A 12,948-nucleotide genomic window follows, 5' to 3' on the forward strand; every position below is an offset into this window, starting at 1 on the left:
GTCTAAGGAAAACATCAACTCAAATTGTTCCTTTTGTAATGACCACCCAGAAACAGTGTTGCATCTTTTTTGGCATTGTATTCATGTAAGAAAACTGAGGCAAGACATCAGTAGATTTATTATTGAACACATTTATGAAGATCTTACACTAATGTGGATAGATGTACTGCTTGGATTCTTTACCTATGATAGAAATAAGCTGAAACATTTTATGTCATTAATTTCATTATTCTTTTGGCCAGATTTCATATTCACAAATGTATTTACAAACAAACACCACATTTTCTTACCATACAAAAATACATTGAACTGTAATTTAAGACAATTAAATACTTTACTAACAAGAAAGCTGTTAGAATAATAAGTGTCTGTATGTCCCTTAAGGTCCTTGTGTAATGTGATATTGTACCCCCTAGCCGTGCCCCTAGCCCAATTGTCCTCTGTATATTGTGTATATATACACTTGTTTCCACATGTACTTCCTGTATTGATTTATTGTTAATACATTTTTTAAAATAAAAACAGTAGGCCAATCCAAAATGGACTCCTAGACCCTAAAACCCATGCACTTGTGGAGCTCTAAGACAATTTGACAGTTGTTAGTAATATGGCAATAGCTCCACATTGCCCTCTGATAGTCTCTGAATACGTTTCACCATATTGCTTACACCTGTAAAATCCTCTCTTATACAGTAATGTGGATGCTACCAAGATTACAGATAGTCTTGAATGAATCGTGAATAATGAGTAAAAAAGTTACTCAAATAGCATACCCCCAAGACATGCTAACATCTCACACCATGACAATAAGAGGGGAGGTTAGCATTTTTTGGGGGGGGTTGATACTCTACTTGTGCGTCTTAACTCTTTTACTCATTATTCACGATTCATTCAGGATTATCCATAATCATGGTAGTATTCACATTAATGTAGAAGTGTTTAGAGACATATTCTATTATTATTTACAATAAGTGACTCCAAAATGACACAATACGTTATTTAGCATAAATTTCTATTGGGCAAAAAATGATCAGAAACACAACCAAAACACAAACCAAAACAAACAGCAAATGCATCCAACAAGTTTGAAGAGTCACAAGCTTGATGTAATCATTGCGTGCTAGGAATATAGGACCAAATTGACTACTTTAATACACAAGTGAATTTGTCCCGATACTTTAGGTATCCTAAAAGGTCTCACAAAAAGTGTGGTAATTTCTAAACGTTTCATCAATGTGGATGAAAATACCCTCAAATTAAAGCCTGACAGTCGGCACTTTATTGTATCATTTCAAATCCAAAGTGCTGGAGTGAAGAGCCAAAACAACAAATAATCACTGTTCCAATACCTTTGAAAATCACTATTTTTTTTATACTTGTGTGTAAGTAAAGTTTATTGTTTTGCCTACCTATTTCAGTGATTAAGAAGGTCTACTTTGCTATTTTATACAACATAAAAGGGAAATGTGTAATCTTTATAATTTCAGCCAGTAGTTTTGAAAGTAGAGCTCACGAGCCAAAACAGTTCCCCGAGAATAAAGTCATCCATTTCATATGATATTTTACATCTTGCAACATTATTTTTTTCCTGCAATTCATCTGATGTTACAAATTCCAATTTCTGCGATATGTTACGAATTTGTAACTGCTTTGGGGCCCGTTCAATATCTTTAACTGCTCTGGAAAAAGGTTGATGTATGTTTTGTGTTTCTTTTATTTGTAGTCATTGTTGTTGATTTTAGAGGCATTTTTATCAGAAAGGATGAAATTTGATGTCATTAATTTTTTTGTATCAATAGGTCCACACCACTTTACATTGGGAGTTGCCTCTTTTAGGCATATGACAATGATTACAACACTGTCATGGAGAAAATAAACTGACAAGAGTGAGAGAGGATATTGTGAAATAGTGGGCTGGCAGATCCCAGTCTTCTCTACTTTGAGGTTTGTCTGATTGTGAGTCACTTCATCAAACCAAACGGGTCTTTCTTTTTATTTTCCATTTCCATCCACTACAGAGGCTAGAGTTTCTGACCGTAACTCTGGCCAACATGACAGGCTTCCACATGAGATCGTAGCTTTGGCAGAGGAGGAAAAATGGGACACAGAGGAGTGAAGGAGCGACAGACAAGGGGGAAAGGAGGTAGTGGGGAATGAGGTGAGGAATTAAGACCTCCAGTTAAGGGGAAGAGGAGGGGGAGTAGGGCAGATAAATGTGCTCTAGGTCAGGAAAACATTGGAGGAAAGGGTGCAAAGACCGGTGTTGGAAAGGGGGGAGGCAGAGTAGGAGCAGCATGGAGTAAATACAGGGGGGGGGGGTTGCAGGGGAACAGAGCTAGTAATCAAATCCGTTATAAATGTCACAAATGGAAAAGAAATGTTAAGAGAGAATGGAAAGGTCGAAGGGATAGGAAATGGAGGAGAAGAACTCAAAGTAAGGGACAGAGGTCCAGGGAGACGAGGGAGAGGAGGAAGGAGAGGTAATAATAATAATAATATAATAACTGCAAATACAGACAGTCTAGGCCAGGGAGATGTAGAACCAGTAGAACTGAAGATAGAAAGAGTGAACAGAGCGGTGGGTGGGAGAGGTAATGGAGGTTTGGGTATAAGAGGTGGAGGGAGAGATGGATTGGGAGGAGGGGGTGAGAATGAGGTAGGACAGAGAGGATAGCACCGTGGTTGGTGGAAGACCAGGAGAAGACACATCTAACCCAGCAGGACTACCTCCAGATAATGAAATCACTGAGCGTCAGACTCCCTGAAGGTGTCCTAACCCCACAGATGATTGAGCTGGCTAACACGGAGCGCAGAATCCAGGATGTCCAGGCCATCATCCCAGACCTGGAACACTAACATCCAGTTCAAAGCCGTTCCTCGACTGGGCTACCGGGAGGTTAAAAGGGACAGCCAGGTCCTTCAAATTACAAAACTCCTCTTCTTTGACCAAGAGAATGATGAAGAACAGCATAGGAAACACTGGAGGGGGAGCAAGACCAACACGGGCTGAGGAATAGGTACATGGATGATATGGCTGTCTCAACAGCGGCGATGTACACCAGTGCTGCCACCAGGAGTTGGGCTAGGTTGGAGGTGGGGGGTCTTCGATAGTGACTAAAGGAACCAGAGTGAATGTGAAAGACATTGAGAGCAAAGAGTATTGTGACGAGTCAGTGTTTTGGAGGAACGGAGTGTCACCCGGGCCTTGGAGGTTCGGTATGTTCTTCCAGAATAAAGCAGAGGAGTGGGAAATGCTCAAGTTCTTTCATGAGCTGGGAAAGGACGGGTCAGGTGGAACCATGACCGCATCATACACCAAAGGCAACAAAAGTTTAGTATGGATTCCTCAGCGGAAGGTTGGACTTCCTGGCCCAAATCCAGACGGGCAATTCCGGAAAAAATGGAAAAGCCGCTGAAAAGAAGAAATGTGAACAGCTTGTGATCGAATGCAAAAGCACTACCGGGAAACTGGTCACTACAATTCCCAACAGTAACCAGTACAGCTACCAGGTCCAGACCTACATGTACATTCTGAATAGGGCGGGGGAGGTAGAAAAGTGTTCTCAGATGAAGAGAGCAGTGATGATTGTGAGACACTACCACCAGGGAGGGAACCCTCCCAGGGACTCACCTGCAGATAGAGCCCTCTGTCCAGGCTGAGATAGACAAGCTGAGGGCCCTACTAGAGGTGGTGTTGGCTTGCTACTTAGCCCTCCTCAACCTCAAATTCCTCAACCTCAAAACTGTGATTTTTATTATTAATTGGGTAGTATGTTTAGGTTTAGTATATGACTTATTAAACTGGAAAGAAAAAAATAAAGATTATCTAGATCATGTTTATATACTGGGGTGGTTCGAGCCCTGAATGCTGATTGGCGGAAAGCTGTGGTATATCAGACCGTATACTACTGGTATGACAAAAATTACTTTTTAATGTTCTAATTACATTGGTAACTAGTTTATAATAGCAATAAGGCACCTTGGGGTTTTTGTGGTACAGTATTTGACCAATATACCACAGCTAAGGGCTGTATTCAGGCACTCTGCGTTGCGCCGTGCATTAGAATAGCCCTTAGCAGTGGTATATTGGACATATCACACCCCCTCAGGCCTTATTGCTTAAATATAAATCATATTTTATCAGTACATACAAAGAACAATCGTTTAAAAAATATATTTATTATGTTTCACATTGCGTTGGGAGCTAATTGTCCCTGCAAACACGCCAGCACACTAAAACTTGTCATACATGACAGATTCAGAACTGTAATAAAACATAATTCATATTTAATTAGATGCAAAAGCACAAAACAAACTAAGCAAATTCTAATTTAATCTTCCCCTCTTCTGCAAGTACAAACAGCATCACAAACTAAAGCCAAAGTCAGAACTGACCAAATCTTTTGAACCCAGACCTGGTTTAGTTCTGATCCATTTCACATCTCATTGGGGCCTGTTGTTCTGGGTCAGGTCTAACTAATGCCATCTTTCAGGTCTTGATTGAACTAAGCGAGTGCCATGGGCTAAGTTTTTTTGTTTTTAAAACACCAAAGAAACAAAAATAAAATAAAAACAATTCACCCACATGTCACAGATAGTACATGTGTATTTTTCATGATTATATAATTACTTAAGTTCCTCCATTTTACTATTGAACACAAAGTGCCTTCTGTTGCCTTATGAAGGACCTGTTCAATCACAGCATTATATTACAAAATCATCATCAATGTCCTCAGTATCATTAATGCTGCATTCATAACCAAGTGAGAAGGTGGCATTTACTACATATGACTGGGAAAACCCCACTTGAACACCATTCCAACTCGTAATTACTCATGGGAAACTTGTCTATCATCCCTGAGCTCCGACTTCTCCCTCATGGTGACCTCTGACGTCACCTATAAGAAAATTACCTCGATAATATAATTTTTGGCTGTTAAATGCAACAAAGCATTATTTATAAAAAACAATATATTAATATGGTTTTTGACCACTAATTTGTTTACAAGCATGAAAGCTGTACTTTTAATTTACAGTTGACGCCACCTGTTGGCCATTAGCCAATCAGCGTTTCCCAACAAATTCAAAGAACGTAAAACATATCCAACTGGTATTTACGACATCACAACTGGTAAATACCACCTTCCCACTTGGTTATGAACACAGCTACTACTTAGTACCATAGTTTGGGGTCAATGCCATTTCAATTTTGTCAACATAGGAAGTGAAATGATGGGAACAGAATTCAAATGGATTAGGTTCCAACCCTACTCTTCAAATAGCTAAGGAAAAGGTAGAATGGGTCAGAAGTACATTTTGGTCAAGGCCCAGTCAGCATCCTACTCTAAAATAGCAACACAGAGTAAATGTACATCCTACTCTAAAATAGCAAACACAGTGCATTGGATGAAATGGCTTTGTACTGTAGTGTAGTCCAACTGAATTTGAAGGTCATTATTCAATATTTTTACCCATTCATACATTTTAGGCTAAGTGATAGTGTGTTTATTTCCTTCTTAACAATAGTAATCATATCTGTTTTAAATGTAAACAATTTATTACAATGACCTGTAAGCACATAAATCGTGAACAAAAGCCTGCTTTTTCACTTACTGTGATATTACTATGTAAAAATTATTCTAAGCAATGTATAAGTAGACCTTCAAATAAAGTGTGACCTACGAGTCAGTACACAGCCATCAGCTACTGAAACAAACTGGATGGGAGTGTTAGAAACTGTTCCTATGGTTGCATTGTGTCAGCAGTAACACGTCAGTCATGTAGAAAGGCCTTACGGTTTCCACTAGATAACACAGTCACAAAGTCAAAATTGGCTCCATTGTAAAAAATCATGAAAACAAAATTGTGCTTTTGGTCTCAATTTAAAGGTCAGGGTTATAAATCAGGTTATCCATTTGTTTAAGGTTAGTTAGGTTTAAAAGATACATTGTAGAAATCGGTGGGGTTTCAAGACTTTGTGGCTGCGTTAACTAGTAACAACACCTTGTATTGTGCCAGATGAACCAGATGTAACAGAGTCTGTGAGACGTCACTCTCCATCCAGAGGTGGCCACTCCAGTTCATGAAAGGAAAAATCCAGGTTTTGTTGCCACCTCCAAATAATGACGCCTGGGCCATGCAAACCAGGGCAGGTGACTTACCATATAATATAATGAACTAAGTGTTTAGGAATCCTGGATGTCACAAATCCTCCAGCCTTCCATAAACTGGTGTGCCCACCTCTAAACTCATCCCTGAAACTGTCAAAATGAACTAGGATGACGTTGCGCCTAGACACTGAACAGAGGTCAGTTTTATGTTTCTCCGGACTTGGAGAGAATAAGTGATGATCCTAGATCTGTGCCTAAGGGCAATATCTATCCGAAGTGTCAAAAGCTTCACACGGGAACGATCCCTCCCACTACTGACATCAGATCACATGGGAAGCAAGTGGTCATCCCTCTCTTCTGGCTCCTCCTCTGGCTCTGTGGACACACCCCTGTATGTGGGAGGTTCCTCTTCGGGGCCCTGTGTTCTACACACAACGTTACATCCATCCTGAGGGTGAGGGAGAGAGTGAGAGTTATGACTGACTAGCCAATCCCAGCCCTCAAAAGAACAGCTAGGTGCCCTCAAGTAATGCATAATTGTGGCCTTCAACATAGACCCTGAATCCCAAATCAACCCATATAACCTCTTCCAACCTAAAACACTCGTAGGGGATAGGGTTTGGTTTGGGATTGTACCAGAGAGATATGTGATGTCCATGGTCTCACGTCAGATAGCACAACGGCCATCTGCACTGAACTATCTGATAACTGGCAAACACTCATGGCTTAGCTAGAAAGAAGCCTGAAAACGTTACCAAGTTGACATAGTCCACTAAACCCCCTTTCATCCTCAAAAAGAGTCAGAGTTAATCGTACCAAAAACAATACACCTGTGGCTAATATTGATGTTTTTTCATGAGCAAGTTCTCACTACCCAATTCTCTAGCTAGGTATTTTGTGGTGCTAGAATCAGTATTTATGAAATTCGAAATGTGCACAGACATTTGCTAGCTGTCTGCTTACTGAACCAGTCTCAAATCAATCCATATGAAATGAAAGGCAGGAATGCTAACAACACCAGTTCACACACTCCATGCTGAATATACTCCCTCTAGTTAGCTAGTGCAGTGAAGTTCCAGCTAATGGACAAATGAGTTTTCATGATATCTGTTCTGCCGTCATTAGCTCGCCGAGTTCTACTGCCCTCTGCGACATTATCGAGTTGGCCAAATGTTCCAAAGTAGCGAGGCACAGTGCCGTCTGTCCAAATCAGATACATGCTGATTTCTGAGAACAGTCCCAGAACTTTGCTGCAGTACTTCATCAACAAGCTGACAAACTAGCTAATGTATGGCCATTCAAACACCTTGCACTAGGCTGCTAGCTGGAGCAAGTTTGCTCAGCTGACCGAGCAGGATATGCCGTAGTAGCCAGCACATCATAGCTACCAAGAGAGGAGCGATTTTCAGAATTAGCCATTAGTGTTAGGCGGATGAGCAAAATCTAGATTTTTTTCCGATTAGGTCCTCGTCCTACAAGACAGAATGGTTGAGGGACGAGCTTCACGTAGTAGTGACGCCGCCTGACGTGAGACAGTGATGTGACTTCTACAAACACTCACCGCTGCCAGGTTGCCAACCTGCGTCCAGAAGACATAGTTGGGGAACTGCTGCAACCCTTTGGCCCCGACAATCAACCGCTGGTAGAGGAATCCACAAATGAGGTACACTGACAAGAGGACGAACCCACTGGGACAGAGGAATGAATAAACATTTTAAAAAGGTGTCAAATCCCCAGTTGGAAACCCATCCCATTAATTGACACATGAACAAACATCACAATGATTCACAGTGATAATTATTCTGGTGTTCTGCGGTGTTAAGCATTGAGGAAATAAGAGACCATTATTATAATGAATACCAATAAATGTAAATATGATCTGTTTTGCTTGGTCTTGTAGCTTTGTTTGTTGTGAGCGGATGACAAGTCCATTTCATAGGGTATTGGGTATTTGTTGGAGAGAGAAATGGAGAGCTTTGGTTGCTACCCTGCGTTCCAACCAGCGGGTTGGGGATAAGTCTGAGTATTTCTGTAGTCACCGGAATGTGTGTAATCAGGAAGGATGCATAATCTTAGTACTAACATGATGAGTATTATGGAACCTGCACTGAGCTGGGATGGCAGAGCGGGACAGACCGCACTGGAGTCCAGTTCAAACAGATAGAAACAGTCCCTGTCCCTCTCCCTCTCCTCCAACACCACTTCCAGCTTCCCCTAAGAGATACATGGGGAGAGTGACAAAGGTTTAAGCAAGAGGGAAGACGATAGGAGGGGATGTAGAGAGGTGTGCATCAGTGTGTGACAGGGAGAGAGGGAGATAGGCAAGTCAAATCATCACACCACAGTCATCTACAGACATTAAAGAATACGGACCAAACCCTCCCTTCCCTCTCTCACCATTTCCACTCCTCTGTTGCAGGAGATCATGACGATGGCTTTCCTCATCTCCTTGGAACAGTGGCCATCATACTTGGTGCCGTTGCTGTAGATCAACATCACCCAGTCACCTGTAGGGGGTGATGGGTAGCAGAGAGCGAGAGAGAGAGATGGAAGGGGAGAGAGAAAGAGAGAGAGATGGAAGGGGAGAGAGAAAGAGAGAGAGATGGAAGGGGAGAGAGAAAGAGCGAGAGAGAAAGAGAGAGATGGAAGGGGAGAGAGAAAGAGCGAGAGAGAAAGAGAGAGATGGAAGGGGAGAGAGAAAGAGCGAGAGAGAGAGAGATGGAAGGGGAGAGAGAAAGAGCGAGAGAGAGAGAGATGGAAGGGGAGAGAGAAAGAGCGAGAGAGAGAGAGAGATGGAAGGGGAGAGAGAAAGAGCGAGAGAGAGAGAGATGGAAGGGGAGAGAGAAAGAGCGAGAGAGAGAGAGATGGAAGGGGAGAGAGAAAGAGCGAGAGAGAGAGAGATGGAAGGGGAGAGAGAAAGAGCGAGAGAGAGAGAGATGGAAGGGGAGAGAGAAAGAGCGAGAGAGAGAGAGATGGAAGGGGAGAGAGAAAGAGCGAGAGAGAGAGAGATGAAAGGGGAGAGAGAAAGAGCGAGAGAGAGATGAAAGGGGAGAGAGAAATAGCGAGAGAGAGATGAAAGGGGAGAGAGAAAGAGCGAGAGAGAGAGAGATGGAAGGGGAGAGAGAAATAGCGAGAGAGAGATGAAAGGGGAGAGAGAAATAGCGAGAGAGAGATGGAAGGGGAGAGAGGGCATCACTATATCTGGTCATGCTAGAGCTGACTTACAGAGATACTATAATATAACACACTGATAAGACCGCCACATGACAAAAAAAAGAAGAAGATATAGAACCTGGACATTCTTACTTCCTCCGATGGCCTGTGTTACAGTGTACAGGCCAAGCACGGTCTCAAGTTTTTTCTCGGTATGGTCGATCTGAACGAGTCCCGCTCCTACAGTTTTCCCCGCATCCCCACACACCTGGAACTGGTATGTGTAGCTCTCCTTGTCGCTTTTCGTCTCCACAGAGAAACTGTAACCAAGGGAACCGTGAAAAAAAAACCAAGGTAACTTTACCTTGTATAAGTGTTACGTGTGATGTTACATGAGTGAGGTAGACTAAAATTAACACTCTGGAACATGAAAACTAAGGGAGTTTCCAAGCTTAATGTGGCCTCCTGACTGCTGAACAATAACCTTTTATACCATCATGCAAGGCTCATTTCTGTGACAGCTGAAAAAGTATAATTTCATCTCCACAAGCAATGGACGTCAGTGTGTGTGGAGTCTTACTTTTGGCTGATAAACAACTGCTTTGATACCCCTCACCTGGTAAAGCAATAGGATATACCAGATATTTATATGTTTCTTCCATTTCTAAAACGGTCATTCCTTACGTCTTGTTGGTGAGCGGTTCTAGAAGACTGAGGACCTTCCGTTCTGCCGGGGACTCAGAGAACAGCTTACACCTCTTTGTGTCGTCACTGGCCTGGCTTCCACACACCAACAGGACCAGCTGAACAGCCAGAACTAACAGCCGCACAGACGTCGCTGTGTGGGGGGGGGACATGGACACCTGGGGGAAATATATAATGGTCCACGATTTAAATAATATACTTAGTAAGGATTATTTGGTCTGTTTCACTGCATGACTGATTCATTGCCTAACCAATTCATTTGACACAGTGACGCTGTAGGACTACTGAGAAAAAACACCTGCCTTGTGATATTTACAATGATTGTACAAAACATTAGGAACACGTGCTCTTTCCATTACATATTGACCAGGTGAAAGCTATGATCCCTTATTGATGTCACCTGTTAAATCCACTTCAATTAATATAGATGGAGGGGATGAGACCAGTTTATGAAGGATTTTTAAGGACATGGATTGTGCCAATCAGAGAGTGAATGGGCAAGACAAAAGATTTAAGTGCCTTTGAACGGGGTATGGTAGTAGGTGCCCAGGCGCACCGGTTTAAATGTGTCAACAACTGCAAGGTTGTTGCTGGGTTTTTCCACGCTCAACAGTTCTGTGAATATCATGAATGGTCCTTCACCCAAAAGGGCATCCAGCCAACTTGACACAACTGCGGGAAGCACTGGAGTAATCATGGGCCAGCATCCCTGTGGAACGCTTTCGACATCTTGTAGAGTCCATGCCCCCAATTAATTGAGGCTGTTCTGAGAATGGGGGTGCAACTCAATATTTGGAAGGTGTCCTATTGTTTTGTACACTGTCACTGTGATTCCTAAGACAGAGACACATCTCATGAGCAAGTAGGCCTACCAAGACAAAACTCTACAACAGCGAGTCAGACCAAATAAACTCTGACAAGTAAGATGACGCAGCAAAGCTGATTTCAAAAATGGTGCGTTCAAGAGAACTGGGAACTCGGAAAAATACCAAGTAAAATCATGACGTCAGTGATCTACAACTCGGAGCTCTTGAAAAAGGCCCTAGTTATAGTTCCCCAGTTAGAATTAGGCGGACAGTTTAAAAAAAATAACGACCGGAGCTCGTTTCTTCCCAGTTGTCTCTAACGCTCAGAAGTTTGAGATTATCGAGTTTACAGTTGTTTTAAATGCGGCATAACATCTCTGTTTGCAGGAGGAAATGAAACTATCCCGCCATCTTGACTTGCACACCCATGACTTAAGGTACATTCAGGATGGCTTCTGCAACGTTCCGTGAGCGCTCAAGGCAAAACTGTCGAAGAAAAACTGAACACCGTGGTAGATGCCGTAAATCATTGCGAAATAGACGATACAGCTGTAATTAACAAAGCAACTGTCATGCAACTTTTGAAACGTTTTAGAACGTTACGCATCCTGAATCCATCCCTAGCCGCGGCTGATACTGTAACACAAACAACTTTTAGACATACCTTCATTCCGAAAAGATGTAGCCAGTTATTCCGAAGTGTTGGTTGGGTTAGGTTGAAATGGCTACAACCTAGCTGATCAAGTAGCTAGCAAAAGAAAGCTAAGCTACCTAAACTGGACACTGTCCCCTGTTTTGTCTTGCAAATGCAACAGAATAACACCTGGTAATCAATTTCGATCACGCACAATTACGAAATCATGTTCGTTAACAGTCCGCTATAAAATTTACTTTAAAGTAAACGATTTATGCTATAAAATCATTATACAGCGTCTAGCGTTACTTTATGTGAGATGCGGAAGTGGAACTAAACAAGGAAACGCATGTGACTGTAGCAAAGATGTAACTAAACCAAGATAGACCACAGCTTGTCGTTTCAAATGGTATCAAATGAGTCGTAGAGGGCAGAGCAAGCACGCGCTAGCGATTTCCTATTGGCGCGTTCTAGTATACATCTGCATATTTATGTTAGGGAACACCTACTCTGTGAAGTGTGTGTGCAATAACTCAATTGCTTTTGCACTCCTAAATAGTGAGATTTAAAAAAAAAAATCGAACAAGGTATCACGTTCATCTGTACAAACAATAGTAACCAAGTATAAAACACCAGGGGACCACAAAGTTGTCATACCGTTCAGGAAGGAGATGCGCTCTGTCTTCTAGAGATGAACGTACTTTGGTGGGAAAAGTGAAAATCAATCCCAGAACAACAGCAAAGGACCTTGTGAAGATGCTGGAGCAAAACAGGTACAAAAGTATCTATAGCCACAGTAAAACATAACAACATAACCTGTAAGGCTGCTCAGCAAGAAAGAAGCCACCGCTCCAAAACCGCCATAAAAAAGCCAGACTACAGTTTGCAACTGCACATGGGGACAAAGATCGTACTTTTTCGAGAAATGTCCTCTGGTCTGATGAAACAAAAATATAACTGTTTGGCCATAATGACCATCATTGTGTTTGGAGGAAAAAGGGGGAGGTTTGCAAGCCGAAGAACACCATCCCAACCGTGAAGCACGGGGGTGGCAGCATCATGTTGTGGGGATGCTTTGCTGCAGGAGGGACTAGTGCACTTCACAAAATAGATGGCATCATGAGGAAAGGAAAATGATGTGGATATATTGAAGCAACATCTCAAGACATCAGTTACCGGCTGTCACAATCTCACAACCCCCTCTGGATGTAGCACTCAACAGTGCCTCCCGCTTTGTGAAGCAGCTGTTTTGTCTTGCTGTTCTTCTTTATCAAAGCTACCGCAACGCTTTTCCATTTCAAACAAACACGCTCTCTTTCTCCCGGATTCCTCCATTTCGTTTGCTGTGAAGCAGCACAATAGTGGTCATATCCCTCCTTCAACGGCTTCACAACCCTGTCAGCTGATTTGGGAATTTGTAGTTGGGAAGTGCTTGGTAAGGGTGGCAAGAACGAACAAACATCACACAGCAAGTGATGTTTTGAATTGAAACCCTCGCCATTGTCTCATGTTTTCCCATTACTTTAGCCAGTGTAAATCT

At 42.3% G+C, this 12,948-nt stretch overlaps 1 protein-coding gene across 1 annotated transcript; it reads right to left on the reverse strand.

Moving 5' to 3' along the window:
- Positions 1–4,159: 4,159 nt before the first annotated feature.
- LOC123998120 (cation-dependent mannose-6-phosphate receptor-like) lies at positions 4,160–11,779 on the reverse strand. The gene is made up of 7 exons (XM_046303052.1): positions 11,439–11,779; positions 9,948–10,126; positions 9,417–9,583; positions 8,508–8,617; positions 8,194–8,324; positions 7,672–7,798; positions 4,160–6,558 (listed from the first exon to the last, which is right to left on the reverse strand). Exons 1-7 carry the CDS (start codon positions 11,442–11,444, stop codon positions 6,436–6,438), a joined length of 843 nt encoding a protein of 280 aa, XP_046159008.1. The 5' UTR covers positions 11,445–11,779; the 3' UTR covers positions 4,160–6,435.
- Between the last annotated feature and the right edge of the window lie 1,169 nt (positions 11,780–12,948).

Source organism: Oncorhynchus gorbuscha, linkage group LG15 (genome assembly GCF_021184085.1).
Source record: "Oncorhynchus gorbuscha isolate QuinsamMale2020 ecotype Even-year linkage group LG15, OgorEven_v1.0, whole genome shotgun sequence".
Classification (NCBI taxonomy): Eukaryota; Metazoa; Chordata; class Actinopteri; order Salmoniformes; family Salmonidae; genus Oncorhynchus; species Oncorhynchus gorbuscha.